Source organism: Lepidochelys kempii, chromosome 7, assembly GCF_965140265.1.
Source record: "Lepidochelys kempii isolate rLepKem1 chromosome 7, rLepKem1.hap2, whole genome shotgun sequence".
In the NCBI taxonomy this organism is placed as follows: Eukaryota; Metazoa; Chordata; order Testudines; family Cheloniidae; genus Lepidochelys; species Lepidochelys kempii.
This window is the reverse complement of record NC_133262.1, coordinates 31,544,298-31,568,538: the sequence shown is the minus strand read 5'-3', so window position 1 is coordinate 31,568,538 and position 24,241 is coordinate 31,544,298. Positions and strand designations below refer to the sequence as shown.

Here is a 24,241-nt window from a genome sequence, read left to right as displayed (position 1 = left end):
CTTCAGCTCAGAGTTAAAAATAAGTGATTGTTCCTCTGAATAATTCTGCTTAGGCTTGGGTAGGATTATGTTTCTAAAAGCTGGGAATTGTGACCTGTTGATTAAATTGGTTGCTAACAGTGGGCCCCACCAGAACTGGTATTGGCAAAACATCTTGGCTACTAGTATATGCAGTGCCTTAGTGGCATTGACCTAACAGCTGAGGAGAGAGACTAGCAAAGCCTCTCCCTATGTCTTCTCTGGTAGCTACAGTAGCCTGCTGTTGGTATGAAATTCTGACCCACCGTATAGTGATGCATCTAACAGTAAGTACAGTAATGCAAATGCATCAGTGCTTTAGCTTATGCTGTGGATTCCCTGGAGGAAATTGACACCGGTATAGTTCAGGCAGTGGTAGGAGTGGGGAATGCTGTGTCCTCTCACCATTTCATATCTCATCCCATGTCTTGTCATGAATGCAAATGATACCATCCTATACATGTGAAGCAACCAAATATACTTTCTGAACCATATACTTAATAGGATGCTAAAGTGCAGCAGCTGACAGAATAGAAATGACTAGACAACAGATACCTTAATATGCCACCTTTTTCTAACCTGGGATGGGGAGATAAACTATTGGCCCATAGTTTGTTAGTATAAGGAGGAACTTAAGCTACGAAAACTGCTTGAGGTCGGAAATGACTTAAGTTTCCATTCTCTACAGCAGTGGTTTTCAAACTCTGGGTCGCCACCCAGTACTGAATCGCAGAATGTAAGGCACTGGGTCACAGCGGTTCTGGTCAGCACCACTGAGCAGGCCGTTAAAAATCCTGTTGGCGGTGCTGCCCAGCTAAGGAAGCAGCCAGCTGTTGGTCCAGTTCCAAGCACTAGCTCCGCACTCCCATTGGCTGGTTTCCGACCAATGGGAGCTGGGAGGAGGTGGGTGTTGCCTGCGGGCAAGAGCCATGTGGAGCCGCTTGCACACCTCTGCCTAGGAGCCAGACCTGCTGCTGGCCGCTTCCGGGGTGCCTGCCTTAGCACCCCTGGTGCACCGCTGACTGGGAGCCGCCGCAGGTAAGACCACACCCCATTTGCATGCCCTGATCCTCCTACCCCAGCCCTGAGCCCCCCCAATCCAGAGCCCCCTCCTGCACCCCAAAGCCCTCATCCGTGGCCCAGAGCCCTGACCCCCTCCTGCACCCCAACCTCCTGGCTCAGCCTTGAGTCCCCCTCCAAACCCGGAGCCCCCTCCTGCACCCAAAACCCCTCATCCCTGGCTCAGCCCAGAGCCCTGACCCCCACCCCCCTGCCCCAGCCCAGAATCCCCTCCTGCACCCTATAGCCTGCACCCCAAGCCCAGAGCCCCCTCCCATACCCCAAACCCCTCATCCCCAGCTGCATTGGGTTGTGGGCATCAACAATTTTCTTCAACTGGGTCGCCAGAAAAAAAGTTTGAAAACCACTGCTCTTCAGGAACAAAGCCGTTCACTAAACCAAAGTCTTGGTCTACACACAGATTTTGTGCCAGTATAATTACTTTGTTTAGAGGCTGTGATGTTAACTGACACAGTTATACCAGTACAACCCCTGGTATATGATGCATCCTTTTACTAGTATAACTGTCTTATACCAGTAAAATTTATGTCCCTTCCTAAATAGAAATAGGTATACTATCAGGAAGCACCTTTATACTGATATAAATGCCTCTGCACTTGTGGGGGGAGGAGGGGATGTTTTAATGCTCTAACTATCCCGGCATAGTTAAAATGGTACAAGTTTTCCGTAAAGACAAGACCTATGATAGTTATAGGCAAATTCAACTAGATCCAATCCCTTAGCAGTACAATTTCTTAAAAACCAAATGGAGCAAAAGAGTCTGTAATCTAGGAGTGTTCTTATATGGATTTAACTTGCATCCACCAATTCTAATTTTTCAGCACAGACCTTTTGAAATTTAGGAAACTTCGTGTGCTGGAAACACCAGAAGTATTCAGACAAGATATGAGTGCATCAGCTTAGCGCTTGTATCAGCCTGTCGTTGGAGGTGCTGTTCATTTAACTTGATAAACAAAAGGTTGGGTCTATTGGAGCCACCAGAGTTACTAGTTTAACCCTGATTTCACAGTTGAACTTGAATAAATTGTGATCCCCACATATAAGGGACAGCCAGAACTCCAGGGTAGAATGAAAGATTGTCATGCCTTAGCTGACCAGAAGGTTAAGAAACTTCAAAGCTGACCCTCCTTCAAAAAGGGCTAAGGAAAAGAGCTGATTCCCGACTTACATGAATAGGATAATCTAAGGTAAAGCCTGCTATGCAGTATCAGAAACACATTCTTTATTTGGCTGTCTAACCAATTCACCCAGCTGACACAGTACACTCCAGGCATCTGGAATAGGAAGTTGCAATACTGAAGAACTTTGGGGCAAGCGGTGGGAACAAAGTTGTTAGCCGGTTACAGCCTTTTAAAAAACATTTTTCTTTCTATTCTGTCCCCGTTACTAAAGTCCTTTGCAACCTGGCTTGACTGCAAAGTGTCTGCTGGCTAACTTCCTATCTTGGTGCTGTGGCTGTCAGGTGCTGATACTGCTTTGCACGTTTTTAGCTTCAATCTTCATGTCTGTTGTATGTGATTGGATTAGAAATAACACACATTAGTTCAGTGGCAAAAAAAGCCTGAATATTTTTTTCAAGCTAATCACTTAGGGGGTGCGTGCGTGTTTGTGTGTATGCACATGCTGTTAAAGGTTCGGAATCAAGTGTCTATTACCCTATTAAAGTAATAAGTATGTAGTGGTTGCTACACCACTTAATTAGCTTGCTACAGATCTCCGATGTAAATTCATGTTTTTCCATCAGCTAACATACCATTAGACTTTGAAGTAGCAAATTTTACTTATGAATTTATGCAAACCAACTAAGCAAGTGGTATAGACAGCAAGATGCAGAACACTTCGGACGGAGAATCAAATATAAGCTAACTCTCAAATCTGAAAGAGAAATGACCTCAACACTGAATTCTATCCTGTGGAAGAGTGCATAGCAAGTTGATTTGACCTGTAAGTTGAGCAAGGCTCCTACAGATATCTCCCATTCTAAGGGTAGCTTTTGTAGGATTTCTTAAAATGGCTTTGAACCTGAAGAGGAAGGGTGGTCAGGTCAGGGAGTTTGCCTGGGACTCAGGAAACCCACATTTAATTTCCTGCTCTGCCACAGACTTCCTGTGTGACCATGAGCAAGTCACTTAGGTCTAGTCTACATTAGAAAGCTAGGCTGACCTAGCTACCTCGCTCAGGGATGTGAAAAAATCACAACCCTGAGACACTTAGTTAATCTGACCTAAGCCCCAGTGTCAACAGTGCTAGGTGGAGGAAGACCTTCTATCACTGTAGTTAAGTGTTTGCACTACAGTGTTTTAGCTGTGCCCTCTGTAGTGTTTCTAGTGTAGACATACACTTAGTCTCTCTAGGCTTCAATTTCCCCTCTGTACAATGAAGATAAGAACATTTCCCCTACCTCACAAAGGGGTGCGAAGATAAATATATTCACGATTGTGAAGTGCTCATATTAAAGAGATGAGAGGGCAATTGAGTACCTTAGACCTGTTTTTCGACTTTATAAATGAGGAAACCTGTTGTGGGATTCTTGCATCTTCCTCTGAAGCATCTGGACCCTTGGAGATTGGATACTGATCTAGATGGGACCCAGATCTCGTCCAGTTTGGCAGTCCTATGGCTATAACAGAGGAGTTGCATATCAGATCAGTATTCCCTAAGTGTGTGCTTGCCATTGCAGTTTAAACAGATACTAACAATTTTTCATATTTCCATAGAGAAGTTGGGTAGAAATGTCTTGATCCTCCATTTTGAAATAAAAAAGCAAAAGGAAACAGTTTTTTAAAAGGCAGCTTTTCATGCCACCTTCATGCATCATCAGTTAACAGGGACAGAGCCTCATTTGAGCTCAGTGCAAACTGGATGAAATTCTCTGGCCTGTGATACACAAGAGGTCAGACTTGATGATCTAATGTTCCCTTCTGGCCTTACTCTATGAATATTTTTTCCTTCAGTCTCTTATCCCTCAAGCCATAAGAAACATCTGAGTGTTTTCCCCTAGAAACTAAAAGATCACTCTCTCCAAGTTGCCTGACTTTAATATGGGTTTTGTAGTGTGATTCTAGTGTCTTTCTTTATGCATACTCTGATTTGGAGAATACAAGTCAATCACATATAGGAGGCCTGTGTTTCAAATGAACCTTTTAATTGTAGAGCCTTGTCTGTCTTTTGATGAAATGAACCTTTATAGATCCATTAGAACAGTGACTTTCAGCCTGTGGTCAGCAGACCCCCTGAGGGTCCATGGACTGTGCCTAAGATTTCCAAAGGGGTCCATACCTCCACTTGAAATTTTTTAGTGGTCCGCAAATGAAAAAAGGTTAAAAACCATTGTTCTAATGCAATGGTTCTCAACAGATTTACAGTTGTGGGCTGCCCCAGACCCCTAAGCCCAGCGCTCCCTGCCCAGAGACCCCTCAGAGTGGGGCCAAGAACAAACCCCTGGGCCTGGGCAGCCAGGACCCAGACCCCGCCACGCAGGGCCAGGCAGCCAAGACCCAGTTTATTTTAGCACACTGCGGGGCTGCAGTTGTGTGCTAATTGGGCCGCATGTGGCCCGGGGGCCGTGGGTTGAGCACCACTGCATTAGAATATACCAGCTCCATCTAATATCTCAAGTTCTAGCCTTAGGAAGGACAACGTTCCATCCCTGTACCTCCGAAAGCTGTTACATCTTGGCCAAGACTTCCAGTTGCAACGGTGACTGCCACACACTCTTAATCTAGAAAAGTCCTGATGCACCTTTAATTTCATGGCTGAATTCTGTCATCCTTTACCTTGTTACTTCAAGTCCTAACAGTTTTGTGTGTCCCCATGTGGGAGAATGCAGGCAGAGTTGGGAAGAACTTGTTACTCAAAAGTATGAGAAACATGCTGCATGTTTTGCCAGTGCTCTCCTGTAAAGAGGGGCCATTAGTGATCTACACATAGTTTTGTCATCCTACATTAGTAAACTTAGGAATTCATTTCACTTAAACCATAATTTTTCTTCAAAATGAGTACAGTTTTCCTCCAGATGAATCCAGAAAATACCTGGATGATGCTTTGTGTAGTAGTGGTCACTCTTCCAACTTGCATAGCACATTTTACTACTCTAAGGTAACAACTTCCTAGCATCAGAACGACATTTCCTGAATGTTGGTATTAAGTTTATAGGGCTACTGTGGAAAATGGCTGTTGAGGGTCTACCAGCTGAAATGTTAGGAAGATAATTTCAAAGTTGGGTTTTGAACACTTGAGGTGTTTCTCATATGGTGAGAAGTCTTGGGGCACCTTCTGAAAATGGGTAGAAATTCTGAATACTAAGCAAAATTCACAGTGACAGTCCTCTGCCAGGTTAAAAGCTCTCATTTGGACTTCAAGAGCATTAGGCTCTGAAAATCAGGCACACAGGAAAATAGTTTCTACTCCTTGTAGTGTAAGCTTGGTTTAGACAGAACCGCTATGTACAGGCAGCTTAAAACTTCAGGGCAGCTGCCCTTAAATCCTCTCATGCTCTGTCCGACCCCCTCCTCCTTGTTCAGGCTTGGATTCCTTGAACGTGCATGAGTGCCACACAGAATGAACTGGGTGTATTCTGTGTCATAGAAGTGTAGGGTTGGAAGAGACCTCAAGTGATCCTTTAGTTGAGCTGCTGCGCTAAGGGAGGACCAAGTAAAGCTAGACCATCCCTGACAGGTGTTTGTCTAACCTGTTCTTATAACCCTCCATTGATGGGGATTCCAAAACCTCCCTTTGAAATCATGGGAAGCTATGTTTCCTATTGGCCATCTAAGAACATAAGAGTGGCCTTACTGGGTCAGACCAAAGGTCCATCTAGCCCATTGTCCTGTCATCTGACAGTGGGCAATGCCAGGTGCCCCAGAGGGCTAGAAGATAACTTACCATACAAAAAACCTTTCCCTTTTAGGATGCTAGTAATATTTTCATATAATTGTAGCAAGCCCTGTCAATATCTACTGCTGCACAGAGCCTGCACAGCAAGCAGGCCGTATCCAAATACATTACTTCATTTGTGATCCTGCTGGCAATGTTAACCCTATATTGGAGACTAACTTTCATGTGTGAAGCTGTATATTGCCTGAACTGTGAGTGTGGAGCAGCGTAAAGCATACTTACATCAGATTAGACGTTCAGAATATCCTGACAGATGTTCCTGGACAAGCTAGAAATATACATAGTGTGCTTTTAAAAAAAAATCTATGTTTTTGCATCTTTCAGCAGAGAGGGAAGTGGGTATAAGTGACCATTTTCCAGACTCAACAGATCATATAACAGATAGTAGAAATGAATGTTATGTAGGTATGAGCTAAACTATTAAAATAAATTGGCCATTTATTTTTCCAAACCCCTTCTTTGAAGTGTTGTGTTGGGAAGCCTGTTGTGGTGGTGGTAGGAAAGTAGTCAGTTTCATCGCAGGTGTCCTCTTAGCATGTAGGTTAAGACAGATCTCAAGGGTTTATACCTTGTTACATCTGTGTTCAGTATGAAACAGCAACATGTTTTAATGTAAATAACTTAATCAGAAAGTGGACAGCATTCCATGTGAAATCCTAACGGTTTTGCATTGAGCAGCCTTCTTCTATGCTGTGCTTTTCAAAGCATGCAGCACACATTTTCCCAGGCACTTGCTCTGATTCATCTTGTATGAAGTTGTTTAGAAGCTGATCGACATGGCTGAATCGCTAAGGAACTGCAGCCACATAGACCCAAATTGTGCCTGAGGCACACTCTCTCCCACCTGCAAAGGGATTGGCCCAACCTCTGCTCCTTTCACAATTGTAATTCTGTTTGGAGGGAGTGTCTCTACACTGCATGTAGCCCAGACTAGTTCCGTTGGCAGTGCAATCAGAGAAACTGCTCTGAGCGCATCTGCAATAACACTGCGTGAAGCTTTTATCACAGCACACACAAAGCTCAAGGAGACTTGAGTGATGGTAGGAGACACACCCTATAAACTCCCGCACTCTAGGCTGCAAGTGCTAGATGAGACACCACCTGTTGATGGTATAACCAGACTGCCTTTCTAGACACTATTGGGATGGGACTGCCATCCCAGCTCTGCAGGGTATGTTGCCACTAACGTTCTTGCGTCATCTCCCTCCCCCCCCCCCCCCCCCGCTGCAAGAACAGGGCAGAACCCCACCCACATGCTTGAGTGGAGCAAGGGAGGACTAGTTGCCTTCCACTCCACATAGAAAGCGAACTAGAACGCACTCCTTCCATATACTGAGGTGAATAGTTCAGAGGCAATAGCTACAGTATTGACATTACAGTGCAGGTGTCCTGATGCTTTCAGTTTTTTTCAGGAGTCACTTTAATTTGCGTGATGGTGAATTTAGGCTCTTATTGGAACTGTACTATTTGTTTTGCAGTCCCATCAATGCCTTAAGTAGCATGCAGCAAAAAGTTCAGACACTTATTTTGTATTGCTATTGTTAACCCGCTCAGCAAGCATAAGTTCCTCCACCGCTGTTTTGCGTACTTAATTTTGCAGGCCTTAACACTCCCCTTCATGTGCTATGAAATCACAGCTCTAAACTGGCAGCTTGGAAAGTATTGGTGTAAATTGCAACCTCTTGTGTAACGTGGCTTTCCTGTCCTATGGCTGGCAGTTCCCTGCATGTTTGCCAAGGCTGGTGTCTCGGGTCTTGTCTTTTTCCCCCCCTAGATCCCAAGAGAGCATGTTGCCTGCTTGACTTTTAACTTGTAACTGCATTCTGTGAATCTCTCCCTCTCTCAAATCCTGGCCTCAGAGAGGACAGCTTCTCCTCTCTCTGATAAGGCAGCTTCAGGGATTCTGGGATCTGAAAACCAAACCCTTGGCTTGACAGCTCGGGCAGACAGCAGCAGAGAAATAGACAGCAAGCCCCCTCCCTCAAATGAGGTGGAAGAACTGGTGGTTGCTGTAGACAACAAAAGAATGGATAGCTTCCGTGGGCCAAGTGCCGATTCTGGAATAGAGGCAACATCCATTGGGTCCCCTGGGTCGGAAGGCTCCCCATTTTCTACTGGAGCAGAACCTCATTCCTACAGCCCAGTGATTTCAACTAGTTCCCCAGAACAAACGTATGTGAAGGGCACCAGTATCTGCCTGGCAGAAAATGGTAAGGCTGAACAAAGCAGACGTAAGGATAAAGATTTTATGGACCAAACCAAGAGTGTCACTACAGGCAGTGAATCCAGATTTACTTTCCTGATTGACCAGAAGCAAGATGCTGAGCAATCGCTGATCAAAGGTGTCTATCCGCAGTCTTCCACTCCATCTGGTGGAGAGACCACTATAGAAAAAGACTCTCCCGAATCGCCATTTGAGGTGATTATCGACAAAGCAACATTTGATAAAGAGTACAAGGATTCATTAATTAGCAACTCCAGCGATCTCAGTAGCAACTGGGTGATGCACAGTGAGAGAGAGCTTCTTACGGATATCCCAGAAGACCGTGTCTGTGAGTTCCAGGTGAAAACTCGTAGCGGGAACAGCATTCCAACAGGACCCGGGCTGTCTCGCCAGTCTTCAGGTACAACAGCTGCATTGGAAGAAGTGTCCAAATGTGTACGCGAGATGCACAGCTTCACAAATGAGCTGTTGAACTGGGACTTGATTCCTAAAGTAGAGCATTCTGACAAGATCGCTGAAACCTCAGACCTAACTGCAATGCCCTCCAAAGAGGTTGGCAGCACTCCTACGCAGCCAGCAGGCAACAGGACAGAAGCATGCAAAGCACCCTCCCCTCATCCTGTCGCTGTCAGTGTCCAGCAGAAAGATAGAGCATATACAGACTTAGCAGAGCCTCGATTTGAGAAACATGTTCCTCTGGACAAAGAAGCTGTTAAAATGAAGACTGCTTCACCGGCTGCAGTTGAACTGAAGGCTGATGGGAGCTGGCCAAGTTCTGGCCTGGCTGAAATCACAGATGCAGACAGCTCTGGCGAATCTGATGACACAGTGATAGAGGATGTGCCCGTAGATTTGGCCTATGGAAATGAGAAGCTTGTCCTTCAACCCACAGATAGCGGCGTGGCACCAGTGGAGAAGCTGACCTTAGCTCCAGTTACTGCTGGCAAAACAGGAGACTGGATAATTGCAGATAATGAAGAGGCACCTAACAAGCTGCACAAACACAGCAGAGACAGTCATTCACCCTCTAAGACACCAGAAGATAATCAGGGGTTCACGGATGAGTTTGAAACTATAGAAGCACATCCAGACATTGTTGGAGGGAGTCCAGTTGCTGAAGCAAAGCATCCTAAGTCGTCCACTGTGGACTTGACGTCTATAAATATGCAGCATTCAAGCAGCTGGGATCCAGGTCTCCTTGGAAAACCACTCAACACTGGTGAAAATCTCAGCATTTCTCCAACAGCAGCTCCACTGAAGGATCTTAGAAACATGCCGAACGAGAGAGTCCCCCTCTCTCTGCCCTTGGGTAATTTGGAAGAACAAGAGCATCCAGATGCCTTACGTGGGGAGAACTTTGTGGATTTCATGCGGGAATGCTTGAAGTCCAAGGGTAATGAGTCTCTGGAGGACCTGACAGAAACCTTCTCAGAGGCTGAAACTGCAGCTCTGAAAACCACTCCTCCAGGAAGATCTCTTTGTAAAGAAGAGGCAAATAGGTCAGATGTGAAAGTGGATGGTGATTATGTTGTGCAAAGCATCACTGATGACAAGGGCAGCTTCCAGAAACCTTTGTTCTCTCAAAGATCTCCCATGGTAGCTCAAGACTTTGAGCAGGAGCAGCTGACAATTAAGGCCCTCAAAGAACTAGGTGGAAAACTGGATGAGAAGCAGACTCCAACACAAAGTAAAATCTCCCCGCCGGGAGGGGAAAGAACAGCACAGGACCATGACATCTCAGCACCTGCTCAGAAATCTGCCTTGGAGAAGAGACCTCTCTGCATCCATCAGCAAACAGATATGAAGCCTGCCCCTACCACAGCTCACATTAGTACTGATGGTGAAATCCCCAAAGAAGCTGTCTGGGATAGTGTGGCTGGATCTCCAGTAGAACATGCCCTAGTGAGGCTACTGACTGGGTTTTCAGGTAAACATTTTATATTGGAAATACAATACCAGTCTCTTGTCCTTATTTGCTTCTCAGACACTCACCTTGTTAATACCCTTAGAAATCTAGAAATCCAGCAGGAGAGTGAGTTTGTGTGTGTATGGGGGTGGGGGGGATGTGAGAGAACCTGGATTTGTGCAGGAAATAGCCCAACTTGATTGTCATGCACATTGTGTAAAGAGTTGTCACTTTGGATGGGCTATCACCAGCAGGAGAGTGAATTTGTGGGGGGGGGTGGAGGGTGAGAAAACCTGGATTTGTGCTGGAAATGGCCCACCTGATGATCACTTTAGATAAGCTATTACCAGCAGGACAGTGGGGTGGGAGGAGGTATTGGTTCATATTCTCTGTGTATATATAAAGTCTGCTGCAGTTTCCACGATATGCATCTGATGAAGTGAGCTGTAGCTCACGAAAGCTTATGCTCTAATAAATTGGTTAGTCTCTAAGGTGCCACAAGTACTCCTTTTCTTTTTGCGAATACAGACTAACACGGCTGTTGCTCTGAAACCTAGGTTTACAAAGGAAACCAGCTAACTTGCATTGTGGGTATAAGAGCACATCTCGGGTTCTGGGTGGTTTTAATCATGTTTTCCTCCTTCCTTGAGAACTTTTCTTCATGAATGTCCATGTGCTTTCTACCATTCTCCAAACAGAGCTGTTCGCTTGCTGAAGTCTGTCTGTCTTGTAGTTGTAAATTATTTGAAAACATGCCTTACAGCGAGAGACTCAAGCAGCTCTATCTGTTTAGTTTAACAAAGCAAAGGTTAAGCAGTGTCTTGATGAGTCTACACAGAGAACAGAAATTTGACAATAGAGGGCCTTTCAGTTGAGCAGACAAAGGTCTGACCAGATCTAATGGCTGGAAACTGATGTTAGACAAATTCAGCCTGGAAATAAGGAATTAACCATTGGAACAATTTACCAAGGGCTATGGTGGATTTTTAAATCCACACTGGATGTTTTTCTGAAAGGTTTGAATCAGAGCAAAGGGGAATTAATTCAGGGCAGTCTTGTGGGCCTGCGTTATACAAAAGATCAGACTAGATCCCGGTGTTCCCTTCTGGCTCTATAATCTGAATCTACTGCTACCCATTTCTGTATTTTCTGAATGCCTTCCATGTAAAATCACCAATAACAATGTCCCAAGTGGATTGCCTGGAGTCTTGAGGTCAGAACTCTGCTTGGGGAATAATTTGGGGCATAGGAGGTTGGGAATAAAAGACCCACCAATGTCCATTCCACTAGTATTTCTGTGTTAATCCATATTACACACAAATCAGATGGCCCACTAGAATAGCAAATACTCAGGGCCACAAACAGTTCTTTTAATAACGTGAAGCCCCTGAGGCTTTTGCATCATGTGGTTTGTTTTCGAAATGTCTGCAAACACAAGCACCGATTATTTTATAAGAGATTATTGTGAAAATTTCTTTACAGAAGATAAAGGCTTGGCTTGGCAGGGAAGTATGTATTGGAAAGAGGCCTGAATAGAAACTCTGTTCACAGTTCCAGTGTGGTTATGCTGGGAAGATAAATTTCAATCTGGTTTTCAAAGCCCACTATCTAGTGTATGGACATAAAATAACAGGGGTATTGGGAAGAAATTTATGCACAGATTATAGGTGGGTTCAGTTAGTGTCCATTCAAGTGAATGGAATGGCACTGGTGACACAAGTAACATTCCCATTAATGTGAGGGGCCAGAGTCTGTTCTGAACAGTTGTTGAACTGCACTGAATGAAATTGCTTCTGTCTTTGGAGCATCAGTGTGACCAGTCCCTGTTTTGGTGTTCAGATGCTGGCTGAATGCAAGGAACAATTAAATACTGGCAAGCCGAGAGCGTGGTTGAGTCGACTGGAGGTAGGGCCCAGGATGTGTAATCTTCCTTTAGGGTCATGTTTTCAAAAATGTTAAGCTACCATATGTCCTTCCTTGAGATTCAATGGAAGCAGTCCTGGGAGGGGACAGTATGAGTTGGGAAAGGGTGTAAACACCAAGGACAGTTCAGTTATTTGGGAGGCTAACGGAGAGAAATAGGTTTCAAGGGAAGCAGTGGAAGACACATTGCTTGTCCTGGGCATTAGACAATACATAGTAATGAGCAAATCTGCATCCTGCACTGCCAGGGAGATGAGACCCTTCCATATCCGGTTCCTGTGAATCTCTTAAATCTTCTATTCAGCCCACAGAGGGGTATATTTTCATAGGAACTGGAGATAAGACTGCCAGTGTAGGAATGTTCATGCAAGAATACATTTCTGTGGGGTTTTAAATGACCTGAGTGATTTCCATCTCGTCATTGATCTTATGTTCACAAATGTAAGGTCAGGAATCCCACAGTTTTCTAGGGAAGTGAGGAAAGCTTAAGTAACAGAGGAAAGCCAAGTGGAAGTTGAGTTTAGTTTGACAAACATACTCACCTGAGGTGTGGGCAGGAAACAAAAAGATGCTGTTGTGTGAATACTAGTCCACACTTCGCCCATAGGCATTGCTTTCATCAAGTGCAGCCAGCCTTCACAGAAGTGAGGTATGATGCAGTTTTGTTGACATAAGAGATCCAGGTACCTCGTATGGCTGTTGTGCAGAGAGCTTTATCCTTGGATACTGGGCTAAAAACACATGTATGTTTGAGAGATGCTTGGATTCTAATTCCGGCATAACAGAGATGGCCTAGGAATCGCCAACCAAAATTCTCTGTGATGAGAATGTGACCAAGGCAGTTACACCCCCTCGGTGTATTTCTTCCTGCCCGTTCCATGGGAGGCTGGCTTTGTTCTCCTTTGTTCTAGTTTGGTCTAATACAGTGCAGACAAACTGTGGTTCTTGGCTTTCGCTCTCTCCAGCAATTTGGCTGGCAGAAGTGATTCCCTTCTGCATTGTTACATGTGAGATTGACAGTCAGGCATCCCTTTATGGATAAACTATTTTTCTGCAGGTCAGGAGAGAGCGACCCATTTGAAAAGAGTTTTTTATAAATTTATCTTTGGCCAGTTGCCAGGCTCCTTCGTAGCTCAGAGAGCGCCTCTCCTGTCTTTCACAGTAACAGCCTTGTGCTGCTTTGTAAATGCCTCCTCTGTCCTCTTCTGAGGGCTCTGGATCTGGCTGGGGACGAATTTTAAAGAACGAAGCAGACTCCATTAACCTCTTTTGGTTCCTGTGCAGTGTAGGAGCTTAATCCGAGTGGAAAGGGCTTTGTTTTGAACCAAAGGGGATTGAAGCATCTGCCTTCACAACCTGCCCTGTGCTCATAGTGGATATAGCGTCCTTGCTGCATGCTAAAGGAATTCAGGCTCCTAATATGCCGCCTCCCTTCCAACCCATCGCATTCATATTTTGCTTGGCTACAAGAATTCAAGGTAGAATACTGTACACACATGAAGGTGCAGCTGATTCCAGCCTATGATCCTCAGACCAGCAGGAGGCTGGGGATTGTAAATAGGCAAGCAAAGATAGCGCAATCAGATGGAGCCAAAGTCTGTTAGAGATTCTGGAATGTTTCCTTAACCTCTGATCTGAGTTATTGCACTTCCCATGTTCATCGTAATTCATCCATCAGCCCTGGCTCTTTTTCCTTAATGCTTGCACAACGTAAAAATAAAATTACTAAATCTGCCGCAGCCTGTAATCTGCCTTCAGCAGCATTATAATTCAAACCTAGAGATCTTAGATTGTTCTCACTTCCTCTCCTACCACGCTTCCCTTCTGGCTGCTCTGACAGTTACTGAAAACCAATTATGCCAAGCTGCTGGTGCAGAAACTGCCTGGGAGAGGAACTTGAGAAAATGGACACCCTTTATCCTTTTCCAAAACAACCAGACGGCTAGCTGTCTGCTCGGTTTCAATCTCAAGATGGCCAGAAGGGAGAGTTTGGGGGTTTTTTGTTTTGTTTTGTTTTTTAACCACACTGCCCCACACACTACATTGCTAGGTCTGTTTTTAAATAAGCTGCCGCACTAGCGGGGTTCAGCTCTGGATATTTAAACAAAACAAAAAACCTTCCCCCTCAAAGTTGAGGCTTCACCAAACCCTTAAACTTCTCTTAAAGCAGCAATGAAAAACATGGGGTAAACCCTGGAAATTCCTCCTTTTCTTTTTGTTCTGCCTGGAGTAGACTTGAATCACTTTCTTGCAGAGTTTGAGCTGGGAGCATGGATTAGGGCCAGTATTACTGGGAGTGGTGCTGGTTGACTGGCTGCCCAATTTTCTTCTACACTACTCCCCCCTTCCACACCCCACACACACACACCTCCCAGCAGCCTGTCTCTAGTAGAATAAACAGCAGGGGAAAACCAGTTGGGGACTGCTGCAAATCCTTCTTCAGCTTAGTGTTTTTTCAGTCCTCAGGCTGCCATTAATGACAATGGCTCCCTCTTCTAGCGGAAGCAGGATACTGCAGGCAAAGCAATTAACACCCAAATCGTGCCTCTCCTGTCTGGTGACATTATTTACGAGGGTTGGAAAAACAAAGCCCTTCGAATCTAGGGAATACATAAAGGGATCTGCCTTATTCTGAACTGAGATTAAACCCTGGGCTTAGACCAGGTTCCCTAATTGCAGTTCTAAGCAGCTGTTAAAGAAGTGAGCTTATTTGTAAAGTAGAGCTTTAGAGAGCAATTTGTGGTGCAGAAGTTAGTCCAAAGATAGTTGCAGATGATGCTGTTGCATTGTAAGTGGAACATGTCACCCATGTTATCAGTACTTCGATACCACAGCAGTGGGCGCTGTGTACGCACCGCAGACCCCGCTGTGGATTTGGTGATGGGTAGGGGCTGATGCTTCCAACACCAGCGTGTGGTGGCTGGGTACTATGAGAAGGCTGCCTAGGTGTGATTTAACCTGGTGTGTGAGCTTTGGGGAAAGACCAGTGTTACTCGTCTTCAGTCCCCCTGGGGTAAACATACAATGGATTGCACTGAAAATGAGACCGGAGGGAGGGAGGGAGGTAGTGTAGTAGGTGGACTGTGATGACTTCATCCTAGCTAATGGACATTTTGAAGCTACTGCAGCTGTGTTTCCAGTCTCTGGAGCTCGGCTCACTCAGTTCTGCTCTGTGTGTCGCTTTTGCTAAGACTTGCTCAGCACTAAACAAGCTCCTCTCATTTTACAGTCAGTGTCCTTGACTGCTAGCCTTCCTCCATTCGGGTGACCCCCTCCATCATATTTCTTGGTGCATCACTGCATGGCCTTGCTCTTTAACCCTCCAGCAAAATCAGAATGCTGTGTTGCAATATCCCAACCATTCCAGGGCCTTTGAGGCACAGGGCTGACTTCTTGGCACATTCAGGCTTTGAAGAAATGGATGTGATGGAAGGGAGTGGCCCTTACTCAGACACAAATCTTCAGTGATAAAGGAAATGCTCTCCATGCAAACTTACATGCTGTTTTTAAAGACTTGATTTTAATCCGTCACTGTGACTGACAAGCAGGCATTTTCCTGCTCAGACTGCGTCTCATGACAGCTTATTCTGGACAGTCCCACTTCTCTGACAGGGTAACGCTGCCTAGCAGGAGCAGAGGATGGGAGGTTCCCAGCTGTGCTGCTAATATTGCAGAGTGACTTCACACAAACTGCTTAACATTGCCACTTCCTGGGTGTGAAGCAAGGCTCATGCTTGCTTCTCTCCAGTGGGGCTGAGTATTTGAAAGCTAAGAGAATTCCACTTGTCTGGCTTTGAGCCCATCCCCTGTGTTCTGTGAGATATGTTGTATTGAGACTGGTTACCTGGTGCTAAAAAAACACTAGTTGAAAGGATTTTCCTTCTTGGCTTTCTTAAAGAAGCATACACCTGTTGAATGCATTTGCAGATATGTAACCTTAATGACTATGATTGGGCCTCTGGCCCTGTTGTCCATAGTGTATAGTGCAAGGGAACCTATGCAATAGGCCAGTAAAGCTACATCAGAGTGAGGATTACTTAACAAGGGCCTGTGCTGGATCCCCCACAGTCCAGCACTCTCCACTGCTCTGTTACCCCTGCCTCCATAACGTCCCCTTGTTTTGTCCCTTTCCTTGGCAGTGCACGATCTAATCTTCTGGCGGGATGTGAAGAAGACAGGCTTTGTCTTTGGCACGTCACTGATTATGCTGCTGTCTCTGGCCGCCTTCAGCGTCATCAGCGTGGTTTCTTACCTCATCCTGGCGCTGCTGTCAGTCACCATCAGCTTTAGAGTCTACAAGTCTGTCATCCAGGCCGTACAGAAGTCTGAAGAGGGACATCCATTCAAGTGAGCCAATCTTTTGTTCTTAGAGGTGTGGCCGTTGGATTGCCCTTCCAGTTACATAGCTAACTGGAATGACTTGCCCTGAGCTCTTTAGCATGTCGTAGCACTGGTATAGTGGAAATAGGAGCAAGATAGGTCACACAATATCATGTTCCCTTCTGTTCTTCTGGTTAATCTGTATCCTGTGCCAGGAGAGCGACTGCTCTGCAGTTCATGAGCTAGGTACCATCCCACCCCACCAGAACCATTGCACATAATGGAGTGACTTTGTGATACTAGCTATCTGTGCCCCCTGCTGGAGTAAGGGCTTCTAGCAGCATCCTGATTGTTATACACACAGCAAGCTTTAATGGGGGCAACAAAACTACTTAAACGTAAACTTGTTGGGGCAGGGACTGCCTTGTAATGTGTATTTATAGTGGGGTCACAATCCTGACTTGCAGTCTCTTGTGGCTACCATAATCAGGCAAATGGCTTAGGGTTTATCTAATCCTGAAAATTAATCTGAAATAAAATCGGATGTGAATTTGAAGCAGATTAGGAACAGTTAATTTGGAATTTTGGAAGTGGATTAAGATAATTTGGAGTAAAGTGCTTTTATTCCAGAATCAGAGCATCCATGCAGGTAGCTAATCAGGAGTAGTTCCCCATGTAGACAAGCCCTTACTTTGCCAGTGGTTGCAGCAGAGAAGATTCCCAAAGTAATTGGTGGAACCTGTGGCTTTAGAACCCAAACAGTGGTGGTGTCCATATTATCCATTTTATATCATTGTGGTACTTAGACGCTCCGGCCAGGCTGGGCCCCCTTCTTCTAGGTGCTGTACAAACATTACATGACTGCCCTTGCCCCAGAGTGGACAATTTGTGATCTCCTCTCTCACAAATACCTCTCAACATCAATATTCATGTCAAGGCCACAGTGAAGGGGTCTGTGCATAAACAATGCGAATGTCCACATCCTCCAGGGAAGAACTAACTGGATTGGAGCCACACAATTCTGGAGATTCACCGTACTGGGATGTTCTTCCACACTAATCCTGCTGATGGCACTTCAAATGTGGCAGGCGCTTCCAAAGCAAGTGTAAATGTGTTTGAAGACCTCTCCTTCCCTCAGTTATCACTCAGGATGGTGCTGTCCCAGTTCCCCACCACTGCCCTTTCTTTCACCCTATCTGGTTCTCGTAGCAAATGTACCGGGTTTGAACTTCCAGGGTCAAATCCCAAAGAATTTTCCCTTTCCTCCTGGCTGTGGGCCCTGCTCAGTGTTGTTCTCTGCTCCTCATGGAAGGCATTGGAAGGAGCTAGTCCATTGGGGCTTCTTACCTTGTTAGTCCTCTCTGAGTAACAATGCCCTGGACATATCATCTGTGAGGTTTAAACTTGAGATCTCTGAATCTAAAAGGATGAGGCTGTACTGCCTGAGCTAAAGGATTCATTAGCCCATAAGCAATAGCACACTCCTCTACCTCTGTGCATGATTTGGCACTGAGGGCGGGGGGAGAGTCATACTGATAGCACAGGGCTGACGTCTCTCATTGGGTGCAATTCTCTTGTTCTTCCAGAGCCTACCTGGACCTAGATATCACGCTCTCTTCAGAGGCCTTCCATAACTACGTGAATGATGCAATGGTGCACGTCAACCGAGCTCTCAAACTCATCATCCGCCTCTTCCTGGTAGAGGACCTGGTGGATTCCCTGAAGGTTAGTGGGGGGGGGGGATTCCCTAGTGGCAGAGGGTATTGTTGGGCAGTGACTCTTCAGGAGGGAAGCCTGGCTCTGATGATACCTGCCTTTGGGAATCTTCCTTAGAGAGGGTACTTTCCTTAGAGCTCTGTAGCCCAAGCTAAATTCTGGACAGATCTGAAGTGGGAAAATAGCGCCGCAAACAGATGAACCAGAGATCAGTGGGACAGGTCATTGCCTGAGGAAGATAGTTGGTGAAATAATATTAGGAATTTGTATTACAGCGCCAAGGAGCCCCAGTCATGGGCCAGGCTTTGTGCTAGGTGCTGTACACACACAACAAACATTCCCTGCCCCAAAGAGTTTAGAATCCAAGTGTTGCTGTGACCTTTCTAATAAAACAAAACTCGATGCCAGGGTGCCCAGATCAGCATACAGCAACTGGTGCTTTAACGTGGCACCGATCTAGCCTGCATGGAGGCAGGTCAGCGCTGCTGAGCAGCATGGCTGTGTCCCGTTAACGGAACTCCACTGTTCTCTTCACAGCTGGCAGTTGTCATGTGGCTGATGACGTACGTCGGGGCTGTGTTCAATGGGATCACCCTCCTCATTCTTGGTAAGAGAGCGGCCACAGTTCAAGAAGGCAATGGTCCTCTGTGCACTGGGGGCATTTTCTGGGTCTAACATGGACCTCAAAGACTAGGCATTGGGAGCCATTGCATCAGCTTCTAGTTTGTCCATCCCTAACCAATGAACCTCTGTTTAATCCCTTACTTCTCTTAGGGGCAGGGACTTGCAGTTAGGAGACCAGGGTTCTACTCTGCTATGGGGTTGCTGAGCACCCCTCAACATTAACTAATGGGTATTAAGGAGCCAAAAGGATGGCCAAGTGGTTGGCACACTGGGTTGGAACCTAGGAGAACCAGGTTCAATTCCCTGCTCTGGCACAGATATCCTGTGTGACCTTGGGCAAGTCACTTGGTCTCTGTGTCTTTTACCCATTTGTAAAATGGGGATAAACAGCACTACCTTGCCTCAGGGGTGCTGGGAGGATAGATCGATTAGAGATGGTGAGGGGCTGGAGTAAAAAGGGCATATAAATACCATAGATAGAACCCTGTTCTGATGCTGACTGCATTGCAGTAATTCTCTGGAACCAACAGTGCTGCACCTTACACAAGGCAGTATGTTTCCATGGGCAGCCAGAGTATAAAGAGCTATTGTCTTCCCAGTGACCTGTCTGTCTCTTGCAGGAGAATTGCTGATTTTCGGTATTCCAGTTGTCTATGAGAAATATAAGGTGAGTCATCACAATCTCCAGCCACACGCATCGTTTAGCAGCTTGTTTAGCTAGCAGATGCCTGAGGCACTGGATCCTCCTCCAAACGCTGTAAAAATACCCTGCAATGGACTTTGTCAGAATTCCATGTGATGCATGTGAATTTAAGGCAGTAGCTCTGTTAGAAGAGAAATGCAGACATATCAGGAGTCTCCATGGTCCTAGCTAAAGTTTGTTATGCTAAGTTGGTAGCTATGTTACAGAGGTCAGGTTGATTGTAATGGCCCCATCTGGCCTTAAAAGGTAAACTGAGGCAGCCATTCAGAGAACTATGAAGGGAAGCACTACTGCTGTCTGTCTACTACTACCCCTTCCAGCTGTCCTAACCCACTGGTTCTTCCTTAGACGCAGATCGATCACTACGTTGGAATCGCCCGGGACCAGACTAAGTCGATTATTGCAAAGTGAGTCCACTTCGCACTTCTCTAAAAACCCCACTATCAAAATAGCACCTTCCCTGTCATCTGAGAGGAGTCCCAGGCAGAGGACTCATCCTCTCCTGAGGATTGGACCTTCTGTCTGTAAGCTGCTAGCATAGTGGGGCTTCTAGGTGCAGCAGTACTGGCCCCATCTGAACTGGATGTAGCTGTTGTGAATGATCCTTGACTGAGAGGCATTGCTAAGTAGGGGTTGGGGTGCACATGATCTGCTGACTTCATATGGACCATGCAAGTTCATTGTCTCTTCAAACTGCTCTTGGCTAGTAAGGCTTCCTTGGAGGCAAGTAGTGCAGACCTACCGTGGCGGGGAGAGGCACCCCTCCTGCTGGCCCCAGCACAGACCTGTCCCGGACTTGCTGTGGCTCGGAGAGAGGAGCCCCTGGCCCACCCCAGGCCCACCAGAGCCACTGGTGAGAGGAGCCCCTCTCTTGGCCCAGCCCAGCTGTAGCTTCTGCAGTTGGGGAGAGGCGCTTCTCCCTTGGCCCCGATCTGCTGCCATGAAAGAGGGCTGGGGGGGAGTCCTCTCTCCCCACTGCAGCCCTGGGGCAGCCTGCATCCCAAACCCCTCATCCCTGGCCCCACCCCAGAGTCCACCCCGCCTCCCACACCCCAACCCTCTGCCCTGGCGCTGAGCCCCCTCCCACACTCCAAATCCCTTGGCCCCACTCCCATCACATGAATTTCGTTATGTGTACCAATATGGAGGTGATTTGTCACACATCACCTCCATATTGGTGCACATAACAAAATTCACTCCACACGTGGACATAAAAAAATTGAAGGAACACTGCTGGTGAGCCCTGCTTCCTACTGCAGAAGAGAAGCATCTCTGCTGGGCGTGTTGGTGTTTGGCATGGCGGTTACAGCTACTGGGCCTGTTTCCATCTGACACTCTAGATCGGGGTGGCCAAACTTACTGACCCTCTGATAATCTTCATAACCTCAAGAGCACCTGCCGGGGCTTGGGGCTTCAGCCCTGCAGCAGGTGGTGGGGCGTGAGACTTCTGCCCCGTGGAAGGCACCTGCCAAGGCTTGGGGCCCCAGCAGACCCACCTCGCAGGGCTGAAGCTCAGAACCACACCAGAGGGCAGAAGCCCTGAGCTCCCCACCCCACCAGTCTGTTAGGTGGAGAAGGGGGGGCATGGTGGGCTTCAGGAACCACACTTGAACTGTAAAAGAGCCCCATATGGCTCACAAACCATAGTCTGGCCACCTCTCCTTTAAATGCCTGATTGCTATTGACTTGTAGGGGGAGTTAGACACTTTGCAAATCCCTCCCTTAGTTGCATTCCGGTAGCTCCCAGCGTAGGGCCCCACTGCGCTCGTCCTTATGTACATACATGCGACTGTTCCAGCCCCAAAAGCTTACAGTCTAGTCTGATTCTCCCACAGCTTCCATGAGGGCTAAATTCCTTCACAAGCCCTCGAGCCAAGAGCGTTTGGGGCATGAGATGCTCTTCAGAACAGGTGCTGAACAGAAAGGAGAGAGCCACAAGGATGGTCCTCAGTAAATCTAGTGCAGTGACAACCCAGGCATGTCTGCAGAGAGAGAACCCACTACCTCAAAGCATGGGTGTCTGCTGCCTGAGCCAAAGCCTCCGGACCAGTAGCCTGTAGCCTCATAAACATCTTGCATGATCCAATCACTAGCCTGTCATAAGTTAATGAGCATCCAGCTGACCTCTTGGCCCTTCAAACTCACCCTCTCCCCACTTCTTTTCCTGTAGGATCCAAGCAAAACTTCCAGGAATGGTGAAGAAAAAGCCAGAATAAGCTGGGTGGGTGGGCAGCCCAAGGATCCAGCCATTACTAAACTCCATGCGATAGTTATAACCATTGTTACTTGTACCTATGAAGGAACATGCTGAGTCAGCTTGAGCCTGCATTCCAAGCGTTTCTTGTTATTATTTGGCATTTGCTTTTCTAAGCCTAGAATTGGGCTCAGAACATGCACCAGACTAAAGGAGACCTGGCGTCAAAGCCATTAGGGGAGGCCTCAGCACAGCCAAACGATTGTAAGGGTCTTGTCCCCGATCACAGGGAACCCAATGCTGCTCTGAACACTGGCTCCTCTTCAGTTCCCAGCCTCCAATGAGGGCAGGGTGGCCAAACGCTTTCCCACCTGCCAAGGGGAATCGCTGCAGGGAGACATCCCTCTTTCCCTCTCATTGGCTTCCCGCACTTCCACAGAGTGGCGCTCTGCATTCCCTGCTCCCAAAATACTCTCCCAGCTGGCTCCTTGGGGGTCAGGGACTTGTACTGAAAGGGGTGGGGTGGGAAGTCCAGGAAACTGCCCCCTCAACCTTGCTGATCGAAAGGGGGGTTTGTACCCCTACGTGACATCAGTTCTGTGCTTTAGTCTGGTTCATCCCTTTCCTCTCCAGTTCCTGCAACGTGCTCCCCACCCCTCTCCCAGGTTGTACCTTTTATTTCTTACTATGAGATGAAAATGTCTGTATCTGCTGTACACTGCTGTAAACTTGTGTAGAGGAAAAAACAACATCCCGCAACCCCCTCACCCCCTGCCGAACTCTGCATGTGACTCCTCTGCTGCCATAACCCCTATCTCAGCCCCCGGAGGGCGGGTGACCACTGAGAGCTGAACTACTGAGACAGTGCCCCATGCTGCCTTGCCCGCGTGCCATTCTGCTGGCAGGGAGCAAAGGTCCATTTGAACCCCAGCTGGGTGCAGAAATGGTACTGAACACTCTAGTGTGCAGAATGGTCTTAGAGCTGCGTATTTCACAATTTGTATTTTTTGTACACTCTTAACTCGCTGAACTTTATTGGAAGGTAGCTTTGAGTTTCCTCTGGTCAGAAGGAGTCAGTCTTTAACCAGTCTGCTGCGCCCCGGTGCAAGAGACCTAGACCAACAGCCCACCCCTATTGCTTTTTCCAGGGGAGGCACTGCTAGCAGGAGTAGAAGGAAAATGCCCAGTGGATGAACGAGCTGTTCAGCATGAGGGGGCGAGGGGGATTCTCCTCTCCCTCAGGTCGGTTTAGTGTGGCAGGGAGAAGGGAGGCTTTGGCTGCCCTGGAGCAGCCCAGGGTTCATTTTAGCACAGCATCTGCTCATGGAGATGGGGATTCTGAGCCCTGCGAGGCGGCGTGCACACAAAAAATACAACTCTGCTTTTGAACTGAGCCCAGCTGCCTCAAAGCCTAGATGCATGTAGTCTATTACAGGGACTGTGCCCCCAGGCCTGAGAAGCTGGGCCACCTTTTCTTCCTCCCAAGCAAAGCTTGTGGGGATGAGTGCAGGGAATTCAAAGCCTCTTTGCTCCTGCCCTGGTCTTTTCTCAGCATCACCGCAACAAACCACGTTCTCTGCTTTCCCCAGTGGAAACTGCACTGATTGTCCTGCCCTGACTTCTTTCCACCCCTTCCCCAGGACCTCTTCTGCACTGGAAACGGTCGGCCCAGCTCTTATGTCTGTTCTGTTACTGCTGTTGTGAGATACGTTGAACAGATCGTTGTGCCAGGCAATTTGTTTTTTTAAAAGAGAACATGTAGACAGAAAACCGGAAACAAACTACTAATGAAGCTCTGTGTGTGTGTGCGTGTGCGTGTGTGTGTGTGCAGCATAAATTACAGTAGTGCCCCGGGAGATCAACCCGGTTCCTGTCAAACTGCAAATGATGTGGTATTAATAAAAACACCATGGACAGGTCCCCACTGGCTTCATTTCCTGTGTCAGCTGTCTTGGGAGGTTGTCAAGGGGTAGATGGTGAGTGGGATGGAGTTAGCCTCAGCAGCTGGGATACGCAAGCCATCTGCATTCCCCATGGCTCGCCTGTCACTGGGGGAGCCGAGCGTTGGGCGTGGGGAGCTGTTCTGGCTCTTCCACTGTCTCTGTTGATGTCAGGATCTCAGGCCTTCTCTTCAGGCCGAGCGATTGAGTTGCTTAAAAGCTTTGGGCTGAGGATCGTGATTGACACCTCCACTCCTCAGGCCCATTCTATCATCAAGCTAAACCTCATCTCTGCAGGCAAGTATCAGTGCTCGGTCTGAGACCCCTATGAAAAGATGGCAACACGGACATACTGCCTGGCGCAATAACTGTGTGGTATTTTGAAGTTGCCGTTGAACTATAAACACTCACTCACCTCATCCACCACTTTAAGTGACTGTTTCTACCCCTGTTTGGTTAGCTCAGGGCACCAACCTAACTCAGTTCGAGAGGAATCCAAAGTCCTCTCAGACGCTCGAATCAGTTTTGAAGAGTGTCTGCACTGAGGTGTAGCACTGAATGATTAAATCTGTTTTTATGCCCATTCAGTTCACCTGGTTTAGGAAGAAACTAAACCATTTTTAAGACAGCTAAAGTGACTAAGCATCTGCGCTAGACCAGGTGTTCGAGCAGTGCCCTAAACTCTGCAGTTGAACCA

At 47.0% G+C, this 24,241-nt stretch overlaps 1 protein-coding gene across 3 annotated transcripts in view; it reads left to right on the top strand.

Annotated features, from left to right (window-relative positions):
• The window catches only part of RTN3 (reticulon 3), a 36,083-nt gene extending 12,559 nt beyond the window's left edge, over positions 1–23,524 (top strand). For 2 of the 3 annotated variants that reach the window (XM_073351803.1, XM_073351804.1), the window contains 6 exons: positions 16,187–16,394; positions 17,954–18,092; positions 18,621–18,690; positions 19,328–19,374; positions 19,759–19,817; positions 21,581–23,524. In XM_073351803.1, the coding sequence (XP_073207904.1) occupies positions 16,187–16,394; positions 17,954–18,092; positions 18,621–18,690; positions 19,328–19,374; positions 19,759–19,817; positions 21,581–21,626 (569 nt within the window). In that variant the 3' untranslated portion in view covers positions 21,627–23,524. Of the gene's footprint in view, positions 1–7,853; positions 10,146–16,186; positions 16,395–17,953; positions 18,093–18,620; positions 18,691–19,327; positions 19,375–19,758; positions 19,818–21,580 lie in introns of all 3 variants that reach the window. The other variant, XM_073351802.1, reaches the window with a different exon arrangement.
• Positions 23,525–24,241: the final 717 nt, after the last annotated feature.